This window comes from Arabidopsis thaliana, chromosome 2 (assembly GCF_000001735.4).
Source record: "Arabidopsis thaliana chromosome 2, partial sequence".
Lineage (NCBI taxonomy): Eukaryota > Viridiplantae > Streptophyta > Magnoliopsida > Brassicales > Brassicaceae > Arabidopsis > Arabidopsis thaliana.
Window position 1 is genome coordinate 16,588,501 of NC_003071.7, and position 21,072 is coordinate 16,609,572.

The window sequence follows — 21,072 nt, forward strand, 5'->3', positions numbered from 1 at the left end:
AAGATTGGTGTATAAGCGTCTACGTGACCTTTAATTAATTTACTTCCCCCAAAAAAGTCAACATTCAACATGTGAATAAAAATCAATATTGGTTTCTAAGTAAGTAAGTACCATATTATTAAATTATTTATTTTGGTAAATACGCACTCAATTTTTCTCTCAACGGTGTATATAAACAAAAGGAGTCTCCTTTGGAAAAAACTTGCCTATCATTTTGCCAACGAACGTTCTTTCTTCTTAATCACAGCTCAGCCTGACGCAACCGCTCAGGCTGATCTCTTCCAATTTACAGCCATTTCCCAGCTCAGATCTCTGATCCGGTGAGATCTCTCTCAAGGTAATGCCCCTGCAATTTTGCTTACTTCTCTGGTTGTGATATGCATGTTCTTCGAATTTTCATCGTTTGTGATTTGAATTCTCATTTTGTATTTGCTGTTGTTGGTTTTTAATTCGATTTTCCGGAACAGATTATGGGATTTGTATTCGAATCTTCGATTTGATGACATAATGTCCCAGCCTTTTATGTTTAATCTTGAAATGATGGACTTTTATCCGATCTGGGTTTAAAGCTGGAATTTTGATTGTGGGTACTATTAGGTTTCATTGATTTATTGCTTGGTCCAACATTTTTAGCAGCTGGTATTGAGCTCTTGTTGTCTGAATTTTGGAAAGAACTATTTTTGTTGTATCGTTTTGATTTATTTGGATCTGAATTCATTCACCTTTTTCTCTGATTATTGTTTTGTGTCGGTTGCATCCACTTTGATTAGATCTGAATGAATCATTTTTTTATGTGCTCAAGTTATTGTATGGATTGTTCTGTTTCTAGCATGTTTTGGTTAGACATTGTTAAGATCTGACGTTTGCATTTTCAGGAAAAGGAGTTAGAGCATCATCAAGATGAAGGCACTCATTCTTGTTGGAGGCTTCGGCACTCGCTTGAGACCATTGACTCTCAGTTTCCCAAAGCCCCTTGTTGATTTTGCTAATAAACCCATGATCCTTCATCAGGTAATCTATCTTAAATTTGCCGCTTTAGTCTGCCAGTTCTTACCTATGCCTATGTTTGAACCGAGGCATGTTTTCTTGTAGATAGAGGCTCTTAAGGCAGTTGGAGTTGATGAAGTGGTTTTGGCCATCAATTATCAGCCAGAGGTAAGATACTAATCTCTCTTAACTTTTTTTTTTGCAGCTATTTTCTGTTTACATATGTTTGTATTTACCATTTGCTCTGTTTCGACAGGTGATGCTGAACTTCTTGAAGGACTTTGAGACCAAGCTGGAAATCAAAATCACTTGCTCACAAGAGACCGAGCCACTAGGTACCGCTGGTCCTCTGGCTCTAGCGAGAGACAAATTGCTTGATGGATCTGGAGAGCCCTTCTTTGTTCTTAACAGTGATGTGATTAGTGAGTACCCTCTTAAAGAAATGCTTGAGTTTCACAAATCTCACGGTGGGGAAGCCTCCATAATGGTAACAAAGGTGAGATTATCGAAACATAATACTCTCCAGTTACGAGATAAGTACGTTATTCATCTAATGTGGACTTGCATGTATTGGTTATATAGGTGGATGAACCGTCGAAATATGGAGTGGTTGTTATGGAAGAAAGCACTGGAAGAGTGGAGAAGTTTGTGGAAAAGCCAAAACTGTATGTAGGTAACAAGATCAACGCTGGGATTTATCTTCTGAACCCATCTGTTCTTGATAAGATTGAGCTAAGACCGACTTCAATCGAAAAAGAGACTTTCCCTAAGATTGCAGCAGCGCAAGGGCTCTATGCTATGGTGCTACCAGGGTTTTGGATGGACATTGGGCAACCCCGTGACTACATAACGGGTTTGAGACTCTACTTAGACTCCCTTAGGAAGAAATCTCCTGCCAAATTAACCAGTGGGCCACACATAGTTGGGAATGTTCTTGTTGACGAAACCGCTACAATTGGGGAAGGATGTTTGATTGGACCAGACGTTGCCATTGGTCCAGGCTGCATTGTTGAGTCAGGAGTCAGACTCTCCCGATGCACGGTCATGCGTGGAGTCCGCATCAAGAAGCATGCGTGTATCTCGAGCAGTATCATCGGGTGGCACTCAACGGTTGGTCAATGGGCCAGGATCGAGAACATGACGATCCTCGGTGAGGATGTTCATGTGAGCGATGAGATCTATAGCAATGGAGGAGTTGTTTTGCCACACAAGGAGATCAAATCAAACATCTTGAAGCCAGAGATAGTGATGTGAAAATGAGATATTATATGTGCAACTTTTTTTTTTTTTTTTGTGTCCTTTCTTCAACTTTGAAATCGCTTTCGTAATTCTTAATGGCTTTTGAATAAGCATCAATCAAAACGCTGTATATCTTGTTAGGGTCGTTTGCTGTTTTGTCTCTTTTTTTGTTTTGTAATTTATAAAAAAATTTATTCTCATTTTATGTGAGATACTTTTGAATATTCATTAATTATAAAGCTTTTTTTTTGTGAAGTAACATTCAAAATTCAATAGTAGTCATTGTAAAAAAACTTGAAAATAGCATGTATAATGCAGATAAAATTTTTTAACATGACCATTGATAATCCAAAAAGGTTTTAAAAATTAGAAGCAACAAATATCCATTGGGGTTTCTCCAAATCCAAGGCATAGAGGAATATTCGTTAGCGTGGAAAGACTAAAATACCCTTAACTTCCCTCCACATAATGTATACAGTGACCCGATCTGAATTCGGAGCTAAAAACGGTTTCAATCGAATTAAAGTCAATGGCGTCACGTTTATGTCTTCTCCTTCTCGTTGCGTGTATCGCCGGAGCATTTGCCGGAGACGTCATCGAACTCAATCGATCTCAGAGGGAGTTCGATTATTTCGCTCTATCTCTTCAATGGCCTGGAACCTATTGCCGTGGAACTCGCCATTGTTGCTCCAAAAACGCTTGCTGCAGAGGGTAAATATTTATCTTCTTTTATCTCGATCTCCAATCTCATATTGGAATTGTTATCGTCTATCATGTATCGGGTAGTTAAGGATCTGAATTCATTAGATGTGGGAACAAAACAGAGAGATTGTTTGAGAATTTCTATTTATATAGATTGGAGAAATCTCGATTAAGCTCAGATAAGGATTTGGATTTGAACTTACGTTGTTTATATTTTACTTCTCCAGCTCCGATGCTCCAACTCAATTCACAATTCGTAAGTAAACTCTTTCAATCTTTAGTTTCAGTTTCAGGAATCAATGTTTCTGTGTGTATATATGTCTTTGAGTTTTAAACTATGCAACCTAAAATCTCTTTAAATCTAATCATGTAGATGGGTTATGGCCTGACTATAACGATGGTTCGTGGCCTTCATGTTGTTATCGATCTGACTTTAAAGAGAAGGAGGTAAAACATTCATAATTGGTCCTCGTTAGACTTTTCTTAAGTTTAAGTAGATTGATAGATGGTAATACAAGTCATGTTTTTATATCATAAGAGAAGATTCTGAGAGGAGGAAAATTTGCAGATTTCAACGTTGATGGATGGTCTTGAGAAGTACTGGCCTAGTCTCAGTTGTGGTTCTCCATCATCATGCAATGGTGGGAAAGGGTCATTTTGGGGCCACGAGGTGATTATCTTTTCACATCTGTTATTAACTTTTCATAGATAGGTGTTTCCATCTCCTATGACATTGTCTTTCAGTCTTCACCAAAACTAACTCTGTTTCATTTGTTGGTTGTCATGTATATCTTTGCAATACACGCTGGCAGTGGGGTAATTATATTCAATCTTTACTTCTTTAATTTGATTTTTCTTTCGATTTCCTTCCACATAATTTGTATAGAACTTGATTCATTGGTGTTGTTATAGAGTTCCATGCTTAATCTCACAACCTTTTGCATAACAGTGAGTTAGTTAGCAGAATACATTCGGGTTTGGTTATATGCTAATTCGATAACATAGGTTCTCTCTCTAACGATTTTGCTGATAATTTTTTATTTTCAGAGAAACATGGGACTTGTTCTTCTCCTGTTTTTCATGATGAGTATAATTACTTCCTTACCACACTTAATCTCTACTTGAAGCATAATGTCACGGTAAGTCTTCATCGAGTTATGCTTTTATGTTATGATATAATGCATAGTGGACTGGTTAAATAAGAAAGTTGGGCATACGGAAGATTTACATGTGTTAACTATTTGCTTGCATTCTTCTGCAATGTAGTTTTTCTATGCGATGTAAATGATCATGTATCTTAGATTTCCTCTGCTCTGTCAGTTTATCAGTTTGTGAAGACACTTTCTTACATTTTTTCTCTCTTGGATAAGTTCTTAATGCCTCTGCATCTGTAAATGTGGTAGGATGTCCTTTATCAAGCTGGCTATGTTGCTTCCAACAGTGAAAAGTATCCTCTAGGAGGTATCGTAACAGCCATTCAGAATGCATTTCATATCACCCCTGAAGTGGTTTGCAAAAGAGATGCAATCGATGAAATACGTATATGCTTCTATAAAGATTTTAAGGTTTGTTTTCGAGATTCATTCTTAGATTGTTGATTTCCTTTTAAAGTCTGAAATTGCTCTCGCATGATAAGAAAACTCAAATAACATGTCTCCAAGCATTATGAAATTATCAGACAAAGTCTTAATGCTGTGTGTAGAAATTGCTTGGTTTGGCAAGATTTGCTAATCATTAACATTATTACTGTTTTTCCTGGTTTAAAGCTAAAACATCTTGCTAGACTTTGAGAATGGCACCAGTTTCTGACAGTTTTGTTAATTCATGACTACAGCCCAGGGACTGTGTTGGTTCACAAGATTTGACATCTAGAAAGTCATGCCCCAAGTACGTAAGTTTGCCGGAATACACGCCATTAGGTAAGTAAAAATCATATCTTGAAGGAGGCATAATTGCAAGAGTATTAGATAAGTAATGGATATATGATAAAAATGATAAGAAGTAATGTGATGACATCTATATTTGTGGGTTATGCAGATGGTGAAGCTATGGTTCTGAAGATGCCAACAGAAAGAGAAGCTCTTTGAATCGGAAAAGATGGGAGCTTTGTTATCTTCTGAGAGACAATACATACATGTCTCTGATGTTGTAACTTTACTACCAAAACCTATAAAGATTGGCTTATTTCGTTCTATTGGATATGTATCATCATTACTGGTAAATCAAGTTTCTTTCTAATAATGTAGAAGATCAGAAAATCCATAAGAAGATATCAACATTTGAGTTCTATGGTAAATTGAATTATATCAACTTAGTTGCAATGATTCATTCTTGACTGATGCATTGATGGCTTATCAAACCAGTTTACAAAATTCGATTAGATATTTATGCTTAATTGCTTACGTATAATTAACGAATATATCTGACCAACAAGAAATATATACAGATATATACAACGAATAGATGCTATAGAAAGATAAACTCATATCAAATCAACTACAACTGATCGTAAATCTTAACAATAATCCCCCAAATTGTTTTATAAAAAAGAAAAAGAAAATAAAACTCAAGTCACTGTCCAAAGAAAAAGTGATGACAAAGATAACTTTTATGTTACTACAATCGTATGAATTAGTTCCAAAGACAATTCAAGAGTTCCTTTATCCACGATACAACGATCACTGTTCAAATCAACGAGACGAGCTGCACCAGAGAACTTTCCATCCTTTGGCAATCGAATCTTAGCCCGACCTATGGCAACTTCTCCATCTGATGTTGCAGGATCTCTAGAAGAATGTTTTCTAAACAATTCTAGGTAAAGATATTTTGCAGGAGAATCTAAGGGAATCGCCAATTCTGTATTATACTTCCAATAGTTGCCTTTGGAAACCCATACCTGTGTTGTGTATGGTTCTACAGGGTCTGTCCATGCAATAACTTTATAGTAGTTTGGATGTTGCAAAAGATTTTGGTCATCGGTTGTGCATGCACGTAATATCTTCACGATTAGCTTTGTTTCTATGTGATGATCAATCTTTCTCTTCCCTTCGCGAATCAGTCTCCTTTTTTGTCTCCCTAAGTTTGTCATTGAGACTCTGGCTGTTAGGTCTTGTGAATTTTAAATATATATATATATATATATATATATATATATATTTCTAGGGGAAACTAAAAAAAAAGAGTATCCTTTTATTTCGGAAAATATTTTATAAATTGCGTTTGAGATGAACAGGCTAAACCTAACGAAGTTTCATCATAATCCAAACAATTTAAATAAGTAATACTAAAAAGATTCTGAGAAGCTTAAGAGTAAACACAATATACATCGTATCAGGAAAAATATATATAGTTAGAGGCATATATATCGAACTTATTTCTTTTAGAAAAAAATTAAGTCACTAGCTATGGCTTTTGCTTGGTGCGTACGCAGGTCAGCATCTAAGTTGGCTTCCGCATGTGGTCAAGCCCGGTCTATCTCCGCCGTTGTGAACCGTCCGTCTCTTGCTCTCAACCCGTCTCCGCTGAGTCCTTTCGTCTCTCGTGGCTTTCTTTACACGATGGCTGTTGATAAGCTGAGCTCTGAGCAAACCCTTCACCTTGTGATTGACTCCGAGCTCAATTCTGCTTTGCAAACCGATGATCCCAATTTGGTAAAACTTTCACATCTTTGCTCAAAATTTCATTCCTAACAAAACATAAATTAGTATCGTTTAGCTTTACTTTGCGAATAAGTTTCTGATAATATTCTTACGAGACTTTTTTTTTTTTTTGTTCTGACATTCTATTGGGGTTTGTTTGGGGGCAGAATGAAGAGATGGCTCCAGGAAGCTTCCCTTTGAAAATTAGAGACAAGCCTGGAGATCAGAGTGTAACATTGACAGCATATTACAATGACGAACGTATTCATGTTGATGTAGGAATGCCTTATCTTGGTGATGATGTCATTGATGTGTTTGGTCCTAATAATGATGAACTAAGTTTTCCACTAGTTGTGACTGTTATCAAGAAGAACGGAGTCAGCATAGAGTTTACCTGCCAGGCTTATGCTGATTATATTGACTTAACAGATTTAACTGTGCATGATTATCAGTATCAAATGGGAGAAACTGACTGGCCTCGTTTCAAGTAAGCTCTTTGAATTCAATAATTAATATTTTTTAGAGATGGGCATGAGCATAGACGTTTATTGGTGTGTGTTTCCATCGCATTTTGTAGAAACTTGGACGATAATCTGAAGAAGGCGTTCCACAGGTATCTGGCGACCAGACTTGACGCAAACATAACGAAACTCTTGCATAAGTACATGGTGAGCAAAATAAAGAGAGAGTACTTGCTATGGTTGAAGAATGTTAACAAGTTTGTGGATGGATGAAAGGTAATAAGTTTGGATATTGTTAAAAAAAGTCTCTTCTTGTGTTAGTTGATAGCATTCAAATGTGTTTTTAGCAATTTGCATAATCTTTTGAGAACATTTGAATGTGTTTAAATGACTTTCAAGTTCTGATGTGAGTTTGATATTCACTTATGCTTCCCAATTAATACCAATCCAAACTTAAATCCAAAGATATAGATAAAAAAAGAAAAGAAAATGATAAGGAGTAGAGGATCATCTAATACTATATATCAGAAAGGTGTAGGTATAAAATGTTCTTCATGAATCGTATTTTTGGTGTGTGTAAATTTCTCTTTGTCCACATAAGAAAAAGAAAGAGGGATTGAAGAAGAAGAGAATGCTAGTTTCTTCCACTCTGTTTATCAAACAGTGCATAATAATCTATATAAGTGTTAGGAAAAAAAATGGGTGTGTTTGCAAAATAGTCACTTTTTCAAACTTAATTAGGAAAATAGTCACTTTACTATTCATAATTTGCAAAATAGTCACTTTTCACTGTTTGATTCGTACACTTGGATTGTACATCACTTTTAGTGTACAAATATAAAATGTACGCTGTGTATTTTTATATATATTTGTACACTAAAAGTGATGTACAATCCAAGTGTACAAATCAAACAGTGAAAAAGTGACTATTTTGCAAATTATGAATAGTAAAGTGACTACTTTTCCAATTAAGTTTAAAAAAGTGACTAAATAGCAACTTAAGCCAAAAAAAATCTATGTTCAAGCACAATGTTTTGAGAATTTAGGGTAATGACTTTCAAGTTGAGATACGAGTTTGGAATTCACTTTTAACAATATGTTCTTCATGTTCTTACTTATAATTTACCTTACTCAATAATAATAAACATATTTATTTATTTTTGTCATTTATTCACTTCAATAAAAATTTATTTATATTGGCACCTGATCTGATTAATTAAGTAAATCAATTAAGAAAAAAAAAACTAAAAAAATTAATAAAAATATTTTGAATTTTACAGATTTTTTGTAATGCAATTTGTTAGATGATAAATTTCCCCCTAATATTTTTGGCTTGATTTAGAATGTTATTTGGTTCGTTGATTTGAATTAACCATCGAACCGAACCGGGCTGATACGGAGCCTCAACTTCAATCGCTGTTAAAACCTTAAAACCCTTGAAACTCCATTTTCTTCCTTCACTCACAGAAGAAGAGAGAATCAATCAAATCAAATCACCATGGCTTTAGCTTGGTGCGTTGTACGCAGGTCAGCATCTAAGTTTGCTTCCGTTTATGGTGGCCGAGTCCGATCTATCTCCGCCGTTGCGAACCGCGCCTCTCTAGCTCGCAACCCATCTTCAATTCGTCCATTCGTCTCTCGCGCCTTAAATTACTCGACGGCTATTGATCGAATTAGCTCCGAGCAAACGCTTATCCGAGTTATTGACTCCGAAATCAACTCTGCTTTGCAATCCGATAATATCGATTCGGTAAAGTTTTCGCCTTTTTTGCTCAAGAGCATAGTTTCTAAAGGTCTTCAATTTATGCAATTTATACTTAGAAGATATTTGTCTCTTTTTTTTTATCACTGGGATTGTTTGGTTGATGCCATTCTATTGGGGTTTGGTTGGGAGCAGGATGAAGAGATGACTCCAGGAAGCTTTCCTTTTAGAATTGAAGACAAACCTGGAAATCAGAATGTTACATTGACTAGAGACTACAATGGGGAACATATTAAAGTTGTTGTAAGCATGCCTAGTCTTGTTTCAGATGAAAATGATGATGATGATGATGATGATGAAGGTCCTAGTAATGAATCGAGTATTCCACTAGTTGTGACTGTTACTAAGAAGAGTGGACTCACTCTAGAGTTTAGCTGTATGGCTTTTCCTGATGAGATTGCTATAGATGCTTTATCTGTGAAACATCCTGGGGACTCTTTGGAGGATCAACTGGCTAATGAAGGGCCTGATTTTGAGTAAGCCTTTGTGAATAATAATTGCAAGTGTAAGGTTGTATAGAGATAGGCATGATGAACAGAGAGGTTATAATGTTGGTTTGTGTTTCATCGCTTTTTGCAGAGACTTGGACGAGAATCTGAAGAAGACGTTCTACAAGTTTTTGGAGATCAGAGGAGTGAAAGCTAGCACGACGAATTTCCTGCACGAGTACATGACGAGGAAAGTGAACCGAGAGTACTTTTTATGGTTGAAGAATGTTAAGGAGTTCATGGAACAGTGAAACGTTAGGTTGATAGCTAAGTACCTAAGAATGAGATTGTGAGGTTCTTTTCTTGTGTTCATTGTTAGCTTTCAAATGTAGCACAATCTTTGAGAATTTATGGTTAAGAGTTTCCAGTTCTGATTCAACTTGTGATTTCCAATGCAAATCGAAATATATTTATAGATAAGCGAAATGAAAAGTAGTAGTATCTTGATAAAGATCAGAAATGTGTAGGTAGCTTACAATGACAAGAAGAGAAGCTAATTAAATGTTCTTCATCGTACTTATGAGCAAGACTAAGTGGTAAAGTGGATCTTATTTTTGGTGCAATCCTAACCCTAAATCAAAACCACTACATAAGCGAGGGTTTCAATAATAAGTAGTAGTAATAATAATAATGATAGGATATGAGTACTAAGCAGAGAGGAAACAAAAAAGCCCATCCTCCTCTGTGTCTCTCCTCAAGTCTCAACCAAATACACAAACACACACTCGGAAGTCTTGTTTAAGCTTGGATGGGAATGTCCTGATGGGTGTAAACAATTCCATTGTCTCCGTCGACAACTTGTCCTTTTCCTCTCATTATCCTGCAACCATTTCACCATGAAAATTAAAAGAAGCATAGGAAAAAAGGCTTATTGTGGGTCTTTATTGACATAACAATGGTGCTTTGAGTAACTAAAATTGTACCATCTCGTTGTAAGTAATCCTTCGACCCCGACTGGACCACGAGCATGGATCCTGCCCGTGCTTACCCCCACCTATATACCACAACCAATACTTTTTTATCACTCACTCTTCCTCTTTTTATTTGTTTTTAATCTATAGACTTATGTGTATGTCTCTGACTTACCTCTGCACCAAGTCCAAATCGGAAACCATCTGAGAATCTTGTGCTGGCGTTGTGGAACACAGCAGCGCTGTTCAAGGTCGCAACATCTTACAGTCAGTTTCCAAGAAAAATCAAAGACAGATAATAAGCAAGTTAAAGATTCAGTACTTTACCTATCCACTTGGCGAAGGAATAGCTCTGCAACTTCGTGATCCTCTGTCACAATGCAGTCTGTGTGTGCACTGCTCGTAACAACATACAAGACAAGATAACGAGTGAACATTTCCACTACATATGCAAAGAATTTCTAAAGTCAATGCCTGTTATGTCGAGTTTCTACCTCCCATGTCGGTGAATGTGATCTATAGCACCATAAACGTCTTCTACAACTTCAACAGTGCAAGCCTTGGCACAGTACTCATGGTTGAATGACCGTGCTTCTGGTATGTTCAGTATCTTACTTGCCCTTGGTCCACCATACAAAGTGACTCCTGTAGTTTAATATATCTCATGAGTTATGCCACTCTAGAAATGTTTTCATGAGATGACCATTCAATATTTATAATCAAACAGGCTACATGTATATCTATGAGACATCCAGATGGAAGGTAACAAGAGGTCAAATAAATGGTTAAGATAGACCAACAAATGATTGGGCCATTTATGACGTACCATTGCTCTGCAGAGCAAAAATAAGCTCATTAAGCACAGCATTCTGCTCTAGATCCTTATGCACAAGAAGGGTTTCCTGAAAGAGACGAGAGAAGATGAAATGAGTCAGTTGAACTTTAGAATCTCCCACTGTATTAATTAAATCTCGATGGAAGGTAAAAAGTTCTCTTACCATCGCATTACAGGCTGCTGGATAGTCCAACTTTGCATCAGAAACTATGCGCTTTGCCATATCCGTATCACAAGCCTTGTCGACATATACATGACAGATTCCATCTGCAAGTACACAATTAAGCCATCGTCACACTCTAGCACAATCCAAGTAAAGAATCTTCTGGAAAAAACAAACTTGCAACCATACCAGCATGACCTAGCACAGGGATTTTTGTAGTATTTTTTATCTGAGTAACAAGCTTGTTGCTTCCTCTTGGGATCACAAGATCGATAACGTCATCAAGCTGTAACACAAATGCAAATGGTGGGTTCCAGTTTAACAAAAGATACAAAAGAACTGTTGCAGCTCCTAGCTTGTAAATCTGTTCTTACCTTAAGCAAATCAGGAATCTCTTCTCTTGAAGTCACAAGTCCAATGAGTTTACCCCCAACAGTCTCTGGAATTGCATCAGTGATCACCTAGAAATTTACCATGAACTTAAAAGAGCTGTAGTGATAAATTTTGAGGCAAATAATGATATGAAATCTGAGGCAATGGTACCTTGTGTAAGATAGCATTTGATCGCCGGGCCTCCTTTCCACCCTTCAGCAGAAGACCATTTCCACTACGGATGGCAAGTGAAGCTATCTGTTTGGTTTGTGGATAAAGCACAGCTTTAGGAAATTCACATATTAAGAAGGGAAATGAATTTTGACTATTAACATACCTGTACAAGTGCATCAGGTCGGGATTCAAAAACAATCAGAAGTACGCCTAATGGTGATGAGGTCTTCTCTAAGACAAGACCATCTGCCACCTGTAAAAGGAATTGCCACAAAGAACAAATAGCATAAACAACTATTGTATGTCAACTAGGAGGATAGTCATATCCCTTATTTAACTCAAGAGTATGTAAATTAACTATATGGTAACAATTGTCCTCTGATCACCTCTGTTTTCTTTAAAACACGGCCGATTGGATCTTCCATATCAGCTAGCTTACGAACTGAAGCTGCAAGGCTCGAGATCTATCAAGCACAAAATAAGAAACATAATAAGGAGAGGTTACATTGGCACAATATGTTTGCCCAAGCCATAGCAACAAAAAGCAACTATCTATGGCCATGAATACTTTCTTACCTTTCCAGGTGTCATAACTAAGCGAGCCACCATTGACTCTTCCAACCCAGCCTCTTGTGCAGAAGCTACATCTAACTCATTCTCAGCTTTGATTGTAGTAACATTTGCTTCAAGGGCATCGGCAATATCAAGCAGAATTTTTTTCCTGTCTTCCGAAGATAAGGCCTATAGCAAAATGTAAAAAAAAGTTAAGTAACTCTATGCCGAGCAAGAATGGTTTTTGACGTTACGAACATGAAAGAAAGCCATGCATAAGTCACAATTACCTGAAGCTTTCTGGAACTTTCCCTCGCAGCAACTGCCATGTCACGAGCATTAGAATCTGTGATCGGAGCCCATAAACGAGCATCTTGATGAAACAAGGTTCCAACACGTAGTCCTCTGAGGACTTTATCTATGTTCTCAGCTGAATACCCACTTCAGAAGCAAGAAAGATATCAATATACCATCTAACCAAATTTGAACAAGCATATCACCCTATCATTATGCATGGTGAGCTTAGAAGGTTCCTCACCTGGTTATGATGACAGGAATCCCAGCATAAGCTGCATTGACTGCAGCTTTGACTTTTGCAGTCATACCCCCTCTCCCTAATCTTGATTTGTCGCCGAATGTAATCTCATCTTGATGTTTTTCTTTAACAAAAGTGTGGATCAACTTTGAGTTAGGATCACTTGGAGGGCCTGTGTAAAGACCTTCAACATCGCTCAGAAGAATCAGAAGATCAGCTTTCAGTTCCAACGCCAGTAGAGCAGCTAAGCTATCGTTATCCCAGAAAATACCAGAAGAATCCTGCATATATCAAGATCCAGTGAAGCTGAACATTAGACTACGAGATTCAAAGAATCCCTCACATCTCAGAGTGTGTAGAAAAGTTCATGTCAAAAGGGACAAACCTGATATGGGGCTCTTCGGGTGCTAATAGCATCATTCTCATTGAAAATTGGAATAACCCTCAAATCAAGCATAGACTTGACAGTTTCATTAAGTTGCTTCCTGAAATCCTTGTCTCTAAAACTACTGTCATTCACCAGAAGTTGAGCTGCCGTCACATCAAGCTAACCAAAGAAAAACAACAGCATCAATATTTGGATGTCTTACACAATAATCTAGAATTCGATAACAAAGGAAAAATCACCTGGTCAAACATAGTCTCATAGTAAGCCATAAGACTGCTTTGTCCAACACCAGCACAAGCCTTCCCATCAAGTTCAGTCTGAGGCTTCTGAAGATCCGCAAAGCTGCAAAAGCCATTAACAAAAAAAAAGAAAAAAAACAAATCCATCAGCAAAAAAAAACAAAACTTTTAAATCATAACACACATAAACACATGTCACTGTTATTGAGCAATAAAAACATAAGCCAAAATGGTCCATCCATCATCACCCTTTTTTTTTTGTTTCCAAATGTTGTTATAAGGGAAAGGGATTAATAATGAAGTGTAGCCATTAAGCTTTAACCTGCTATTGACTAATTGTCGATAACGAAGCCTTTGCCTGCCAAGACCAACCGCACCAGATGACACCAATATCACCTCAAATCCATCCGAGTTTAATTCCGCAAGCTGACATTATATATATATATTTTTTTACAAATTAAAGTTGCCACTACGCATGAATAATTTCACATGTCTTTCGTGAAAAAAAATGAAACCTTTACACTTTTTTATAAACACAATACAAAAAGGAGATTATTAAAATTTGACAATTACCTGTTCACACAGTGCTCCTAAACGACCAAGAGCCAATCTTCCACCTTTTCCAGTAACAACTGCTGTCCCAACCTTTTTTTTTTTACATAATATAAACAAAAATCCAAAATTTTAATCACCAAACAGAAAAAAAATCCCTCGAATATTCTGATTATTCATTCGTCTCTAATGACATGCAAATTAAGATTCATACGAGAAGTTTTAGTTTCTGGGATTAGAAAATATATTCAGATTCACGAATTCAATAAACAAAGAGTTTAGATGCACTTAAATTACATAATATTCATTTCCACATTATCACAAATTAAGAATCTAATCATCAACAACAAAATCTGAAAATGCGAACGTATCTCAACGAACCTTAACGACGATACGTTTGACGTCTCTGGCAAAAGCACGTGAACGATCTAGCTCCTCCATTATCGTCGTCGTCGTCTACCAAAACCACACACAGAGAGAGGAACGAGTTAACTGAGTCGGACTCAGTGAAGCACCGTCGTATTTAAGGTAAGAAAATAAATATCAGGTGAGGGAAAGGTGGAGATCACCAAGGAAGATATGAAGGGGTTTATAAACACCAGCGACACCAGAGACTCAGGCTCTGTTATCAAACCAGGAAACGCCACGTGTGGAACTAAGGGTAGGTTTGGTATTTTAGATACTAACAAATGAAGTGGCGCGTGTTCGTTGGGTGGTGTATGGTAATGAGATTAGGGTGTGATGTAGAGGATTGTGGCGCTATAGGTGATGGGTATTTTGGGAAATAAATAAAATCGGCGGCTGAGGAAACGCCGTGGAAGTGAACGGAGATGAGAAGAGAGGACAAAGTGAAAAGTGGACAGCAAGGCAATTTTTAGATGACGTCGTCTCTCACGATTTCTATTTTATGCGGCGCCACAACAATTTTTTCATTTTAATCATTGTTATTATTTTATTATATGATTGTGTGACATATTTGAGTGCAATGATTATTAGTGTATAATGTTATCTGATGAAATAATTAGGGGTTTGAATGGTTATGGCGGTTGGGGCGGACAAAACCGTCAACGGATCAGACCGTTTTTTATTTATCATTCATCAATTATAGTCCGCAGTGGTCTGGACTTAAAAAAATAGAAGAAAATCGTTGCGGACCATCTGCGGACCGTTTTTACATACAAATAAACTTGGTCCGCAGCGGTTTATTGTCCACCCCAAAAATGAGATGGACTAAACCGCAGACAAATTAGACCGCTTTGTCCGCTGCCTTCATTCATAGCCTAGATGTGTATCATACAAAGCGTTTCTTTCTCTCTCTCTCTCAAACCTAATTAGAAAACAAATTTTAGATTTGTGTTAAGAAACAAATCTTACTTGTTATCAAATTTCACAAATTCAGATAGATTATAAAACTTCCAAATCCACATATTTCAACATGAAATGATTTTCCCTCAGGTTACAGATAGTTTATTAATGATGCTTAGATATTTCCTTCTTTCTTCGAACCCTTGTGAATTTTTTCAGACTTACAGTATTTAGATATTTTTCAATTACGGGAGAGGTGATTTATTTTGGTAAGAATATATATAAATGTGTGATTAGCCAATCCAATTTCTAAAGGCTAATATGATAATGTTTGTGCCAACCTCGAGATTCTCCAGATAAAAAAAAGATAAATAATGGCCAATCCAGTTTCGAACATCATCCATCTCATTGGCTCTGTAAATGAGCCAGATATCATTAATGTCAGATTCAGAATTTTAAATAAAAACTTTGATACTAAATTGTAGGGTTTATAAATCATAACTGGGCAAAATCAATAATACATTACAATTGTAACTCAAAAGTAAAAAAATACATCAAATGTGTTGCAAATCAAATCTCTTACATTGTCTAGCCATGCCACGCTCAACGCTGCTAATATCATTGAAAACTTCCAAAAACTATGAGGGGCTTCCACAATCGTTGGATCTTCCGGAAAACTTCTTGAAAACTTCCACAAGCTACTGGTAGCTTCTTGAAATTGGATACCGCTTCATGATGCTACATTTCGCTTTTTGAAGCTGTTGAGAGCTTCTTCAAATGATAACGAATCAAACTATTAATTCCAAGATGTTGGGTATATAAGATCATATATAGAAATAGTACATTTTAATGCATGAGAATATTAAAAACCGTATCATATGGTTTAGATTTTAGACAACGCTCTTGATTCTTGGTCATTAGAACCTCTCCCAAAAACAAAAACAAAAACAAAAACAAAGCTAATTGCAAAAAACTTGAAGGCAATGAATGGTGCATGCGTTTTGTTCAAAGCCAAGCCATTATTCCAAGTTCCAACACCTATCTTACCGACTTCAGTTTCTTTTTCAGTTTTCATCAATCTCTAATTTTTACTCTTTTTATCTCCTTCATGGAGAAAATGAAACAAATAAAGTAATCAATGTAATTCTCAGGTTTAAGCCAAAACAAACACACAAAATTAGTTAATGGAAGAAGGGCACGCGGCTTGATGCGATTAGGGTCTCAGATGTCTGATTGTCTCTGGGGAATCAATGGTCCTCTGTGCATGTGCTCTATTTTTTTAAGCCTTTAGGCCCACCCACTCCAATCTTGTTGAAATAATATGCACTTATTTGTTTTTGTCTGTGTGATATTATTCTTGTTATTTTAACTAAAGATCACATTCGTAACCAACGACATATCATAGTCAGGGATAGTTATTTAGACTCAAGTATGCATAGACACGCAGCAGCTGCACATGCGTATATATACATAATTATATTTGAAAAGAAAGATGCGATTTTGATTGGTACGTAAAAAAAAGGGTACATAAAACGATAATGGAGAAGTAAGTGAGAAATACATTTTATGTTGGAGAATCTTGATTCGTAAATGCTACTAGTATTTGTTAGAATATGTGGGTTATAGATATAATGAGTGTGAAAAAGAGAGAGAGAAAAAACTACTTTTTCGATTTTTTGCGTAGTTTTTTTGTTTACGTGGAGAAATAGGTTTTAAAATGGTCGAAAATGGAATTTATATTTCTTAGCATTTTGGGTAAATGATAAGAAGTGATGTGTATGTCTAAACGACTTTTTCTTTCTCGCATGAAATTGATCCACGTGTGTTTATTATTTGTTTATTATAGCATGAACTAGATTAAAATGGAGTCCGATGAAATGATGGCGTCGATACGAAAGAAGCACAAAGATTAGTATAGTGGATCGGACCTTTATTTTTTCCCGACTCATACCAAACATTGATAATATATGTAATACATACATAATATATATATAGAGCCAATGCGTCATAGTTGAACATGACATTATAGATAGTGAACGCATACGCCTCGAATTTTTATGGATTATGTTTTAAAGAGTTTTTAATATAGACCACAATTGTATTGTAACAAAATAAAAAAAAAAAAATTGGAACTTATCTCCAGTCCTGCTTATCTCAAAATGCTTGAAGGTCAATATGTCGTGTATATGTGTGATGCTAATAAATAAAGTTCACACTTTTTATAATATCCAAAAAAAATCCTTCAGCGTTTTGTTTATAGATGGTTAATAACGATCCTGCTTAAATTATAATACATAATTTTTGTTGAGTTTATCACAGTCATGATTAAATGGACATGTGAACATCTCCTCTAAGTTGGTCATGACTCATGAGTGAATTCCAAGTTTTAGTAATGAATATTCATTAGCATCATTTTTTCGAAAACATCTAAAAGGATAATTTAGAAGGAATGTTATCATGACATATCTATCAATTCTTGACAAGAATAAATGGCTACAATCTTTTTTTGGGTACAATCCAATATATCAATTTGACCTCTACCGATTTAAGTCACGAGACAAAGAAAAAAACTTGCAAAACTAGGACACGTATGTAGTTGGGCACATGTAAGAAATTAGGACATGTAGCTTAGATGGATAGGTTCTAAACTTCGACACTCAATGGAGTAAGAGACGATCCTGCTACTGCACGAAACCTTACATTTAGCTTTGTGACAAAATACGATCGAATACTTTTTTTCTTTTCCAGAATGAGTTTAATTACATGAAATATCTTGTTAAAAATGAGCTAATGCTAGGACGTAGGAGTAGTCAAAAAGATATAACGATTATATGTGATACATGATACTAACTTAGAAAAAAAAACATTTATCAAAAGAAAAGAAAAGAAAAAATCAAACTCAAGGAAAATAGGGTGGCATGTGTCCTAAATTTCCACAGCGTAAATGAATTTTCATATAAATATTCTTCAAATAACAAGCAACTGCTGATCAGTTTTGTCTTACTTCATCTCTCATAGCGAAACAAGAGCCAAACAAATTTTTATTGTTCATGAAGAAAGGCTTACAACTTTACAAGTTTGACATAATATAATACTCCCAGAAAATGGGTCCAAACACTTGTCAATTATTCATAATTTCATGTACTCGTCCAAGTTCTGTTACATCACTCCCAGATTTTAGCCAATGAATAAGATAGCGCTTCAAACCAACGGTTTTTCCGCACAAGTAGTCGCATTTATATATGGATATACCAAATAAAACATATATTCCACGAAACTAAAAGATAATAAAGTAACCGTCGAAACTCACAAGACACAAGCCAATGAAAATCAATTTTGTGGACACGAGATTCCTAACAAAAAATAATAATTGTTTATAAATCAAAATACAAAACCTATTCAATCAAAACATTTTATTATACAAGCAAATTAATATTGTACGTAAGAAACATTTGATTTCCAACTATTCAATTTTGAGCAAAGAGGTTAATCTAAGAATAGATTTCCGAATATATATCAAAGTATTGAAATCATTTACGATTAACCAAACATGGCGCCATGAAACCCGATTGACAGAAAATATTGATCTTAAATGATGACGTTTTTATGTTTGTGTTTGTGTAACTGTGTTTGCCCTATTAGCAAAAAAAGTTTAGACTTTGTGTATGAACTAAAGTATTATTAACACCCAAAACGTTTTGCTTTTAGAATTGCTAAACTCTGACAGTTACCGTTATACATTTAATCAATTCAAATGATAACTAAATGAAACAACACAATTATGAATAAATAAAAGAAAAAAATATGAATTAAAAACTATATAAAGGCACTAATAATACATTTTTAAAAAGTTGTATAGAGTTAAAAACAAATGTGTTTATGAGCATCGACTGGCCAAAATACGAACACGTTTTGGTTTTGCAGCGCTGATATAGATAAGATTTTTCACTCGACCAACAAAAATGAAGAAGAAAAGAATAAGATAAGGTGGAGCTGAGTATATTATATAAATGTATTAACGACAAAAAAATAAATAAATATATAAATGTATTATAAACATGCTGCACTTGGAAAGTTGTAATTGGTGCAGCTTCATTAATCAATAGATTTTTTGCATCCAATGTAAAGCCGTCACGAGTCACGAGCGTCCAAAAAAGTTTAGTGCAATCACGTTCAAAGGACTATTTCCCAAAAATAAGTAATTTATCGGAAAAATAGTCTAAAATTTGATTGCGCAAAAGTCAATAGAATATGAATGAATACTTGAATCGTTATAATGGAAGTGTAGAAGTTCTAGGGGTTATACTTTCTTAAGGGTTGCAATAAGTATCGTTGTCGTCCGTATGTTAAGCAAACTAAAGCTGTGCGAGCCAAAAGAAAAGTTTGTGTCTGAGAGATCATGCAAGAAAAAAAAAGCTATACCCCTTTCTTTTGATTATTTTCCTACGGTCACAATATTTTTTGTGGACAAATTTGGATATTTTATAAATATCTTAAAAATATTATCGTCCACGAAAGAAAAATGTTCAATAAAACAATTTGACGGAAAAACATTGAACACTAAAAGTATTATAGAATCCAATTTATTTTCTTACGTTTATTATATGAATGTTAAATATATATATAAGTGAATTCATAAGGTATCTAAGTCTACGGAAATACTTAAGTTTTAACGGCGTATTTAGAGTAAATGAATTTGGCCGACATTTATTTTTTGGGTTTAACCACATAAATCACTGGTACTAGTTTTTATTCAATTACTCTCGTATTTGAGGTATATATGTGGTGATAAGACGCAGATAGAGGAAAAAAAAAGCTGAAGGAATCACTATCATGTGTAGACTGGAATATATAATTAGTAAAAATAAATCATTTGTTTGTAAGACTGATAGAGACAGTGATTGCCACTGGGGAAGATCGGTTTGTTCATAGAATTGATATTGTTTTTTTTACATATTTTATATGTTACATTTTTTGATTAGTATTTTTAGTTGTGGGAGGGGTGAGCTGGAGAACTTAAAGTAATTATTGAAGAATTTAGTTTGAGATGCAAAAACCAACAAGTAACTAAAAGGAAAAACAAAAAAAAATTATAAAGTTTAAATAGGTTAAAGAAGTTTTATTAGTGTTATTGATTTAATATAAGGGAAATGGACGGTTAATTAAGACGAATAAGTAGAGTCATAATCCAATAACATGATAAAGGTTCATTTCTTGAAGAGTTACTGCTGTTTTACCATTTTAAAACGTGGATTACAAATAATCTAAGTTAGTGTTAGGTACTAATGTTAAATTTTCTAGTATACATGAGTTTGTTTTCTTTTGTCAGGATCTTAACAAATTAATTATAAAAAAAAACAATAAAGTTAAAAGAGGTGGATATACGAATATACCATGATTTTCAATTATATACGGTATTTATCCGTTTAGGTCAAAAAGGCTTAAACCATAGCTTCGAATCTTTGAGTTATATAAATATTCACATCATAATCTAATTTTCAATGCAACTCAAAAACTTGAACGTCAATATAAGGATCTCATAACAGAGAGAAACTGTAAAATTCATGGTTACAACTTGCAACAAAAATTTCTTTCTTGATAAGATTTCGTTAGAGCATATTGTATGTGTGCTTAGAACACAACAATATTTGAGTTTAGATAGAAAAAAAAAAAACCAAAATGTGATTTTTATCTATTCCAATAGGCCAGTGAAGTAGGCCCATAACTACTGCGCAGCCCATTATTCTACCTAACATGTTTCATTAACTA

At 35.2% G+C, this 21,072-nt stretch overlaps 6 protein-coding genes across 12 annotated transcripts; 4 read left to right on the forward strand and 2 right to left on the reverse strand.

The window, feature by feature from the left end:
- The first annotated feature begins 55 nt into the window (after nt 1–55).
- Nucleotides 56–2,532, forward strand: CYT1 (Glucose-1-phosphate adenylyltransferase family protein). 3 transcript variants are annotated; one of them, NM_001202784.1, is made up of 6 exons: nt 196–337; nt 876–1,011; nt 1,093–1,155; nt 1,244–1,483; nt 1,570–2,378; nt 2,467–2,532. In NM_001202784.1, the coding sequence occupies exons 2-5, from the start codon at nt 901–903 to the stop codon at nt 2,239–2,241; spliced, it is 1,086 nt and encodes a 361-aa protein (NP_001189713.1). In that variant the 5' UTR covers nt 196–337; nt 876–900; the 3' UTR covers nt 2,242–2,378; nt 2,467–2,532. The 3 variants fall into 3 exon arrangements, with proteins under 3 accessions (NP_181507.1, NP_001189713.1, NP_001325272.1); NM_129535.4 differs by having other exon boundaries at nt 56–337; nt 1,570–2,508; NM_001336797.1 differs by lacking the exon at nt 196–337 and adding an exon at nt 372–583 and having other exon boundaries at nt 1,570–2,485.
- Nucleotides 2,533–2,616: 84 nt separating this feature from the next.
- On the forward strand, nt 2,617–5,275 carry RNS2 (ribonuclease 2). Of its 2 annotated transcripts, NM_129536.5 has the most exons (9): nt 2,617–2,937; nt 3,156–3,184; nt 3,302–3,375; nt 3,497–3,598; nt 3,741–3,744; nt 3,976–4,067; nt 4,332–4,493; nt 4,763–4,847; nt 4,966–5,275. In NM_129536.5, exons 1-9 carry the CDS (start codon nt 2,756–2,758, stop codon nt 5,013–5,015), a joined length of 780 nt encoding a protein of 259 aa, NP_030524.1. In that variant the 5' UTR covers nt 2,617–2,755; the 3' UTR covers nt 5,016–5,275. The 2 variants fall into 2 exon arrangements, with proteins under 2 accessions (NP_030524.1, NP_001118478.1); NM_001125006.1 differs by lacking the exons at nt 3,741–3,744; nt 3,976–4,067 and having other exon boundaries at nt 2,722–2,937.
- A 261-nt stretch (nt 5,276–5,536) lies between these two features.
- Nucleotides 5,537–6,016, reverse strand: AT2G39782 (uncharacterized protein; the record flags this gene model as incomplete). Its single annotated transcript, NM_001125007.1, has 1 exon — nt 5,537–6,016. One exon carries the CDS (start codon nt 6,014–6,016, stop codon nt 5,537–5,539), a length of 480 nt encoding a protein of 159 aa, NP_001118479.1.
- Nucleotides 6,017–6,332: 316 nt separating this feature from the next.
- AT2G39790 (Mitochondrial glycoprotein family protein) lies at nt 6,333–7,300 on the forward strand (the record flags this gene model as incomplete). Its single annotated transcript, NM_129537.1, has 3 exons — nt 6,333–6,578; nt 6,734–7,053; nt 7,144–7,300. The coding sequence occupies 3 exons, from the start codon at nt 6,333–6,335 to the stop codon at nt 7,298–7,300; spliced, it is 723 nt and encodes a 240-aa protein (NP_030525.1).
- A 1,037-nt stretch (nt 7,301–8,337) lies between these two features.
- AT2G39795 (Mitochondrial glycoprotein family protein) lies at nt 8,338–9,662 on the forward strand. Its single transcript, NM_129538.3, has 3 exons — nt 8,338–8,777; nt 8,925–9,265; nt 9,369–9,662. The coding sequence occupies exons 1-3, from the start codon at nt 8,526–8,528 to the stop codon at nt 9,526–9,528; spliced, it is 753 nt and encodes a 250-aa protein (NP_565914.1). The 5' UTR covers nt 8,338–8,525; the 3' UTR covers nt 9,529–9,662.
- On the reverse strand, nt 9,572–14,819 carry P5CS1 (delta1-pyrroline-5-carboxylate synthase 1). 4 transcript variants are annotated; one of them, NM_001202786.1, is made up of 21 exons: nt 14,380–14,561; nt 14,020–14,091; nt 13,769–13,872; nt 13,447–13,549; nt 13,205–13,366; nt 12,823–13,100; nt 12,575–12,725; nt 12,309–12,473; nt 12,119–12,196; nt 11,896–11,985; nt 11,730–11,816; nt 11,561–11,647; nt 11,385–11,472; nt 11,187–11,290; nt 11,015–11,090; nt 10,683–10,833; nt 10,516–10,584; nt 10,364–10,430; nt 10,201–10,271; nt 9,754–10,097; nt 9,572–9,656 (listed from the first exon to the last, which is right to left on the reverse strand). In NM_001202786.1, exons 1-20 carry the CDS (start codon nt 14,437–14,439, stop codon nt 10,016–10,018), a joined length of 2,145 nt encoding a protein of 714 aa, NP_001189715.1. In that variant the 5' UTR covers nt 14,440–14,561; the 3' UTR covers nt 9,572–9,656; nt 9,754–10,015. The 4 variants fall into 4 exon arrangements, with proteins under 4 accessions (NP_001189715.1, NP_001189714.1, NP_181510.1 ...); NM_001202785.1 differs by having other exon boundaries at nt 11,376–11,472; NM_129539.2 differs by lacking the exon at nt 9,572–9,656 and having other exon boundaries at nt 9,664–10,097; nt 11,376–11,472; nt 14,380–14,819.
- Between the last annotated feature and the right edge of the window lie 6,253 nt (nt 14,820–21,072).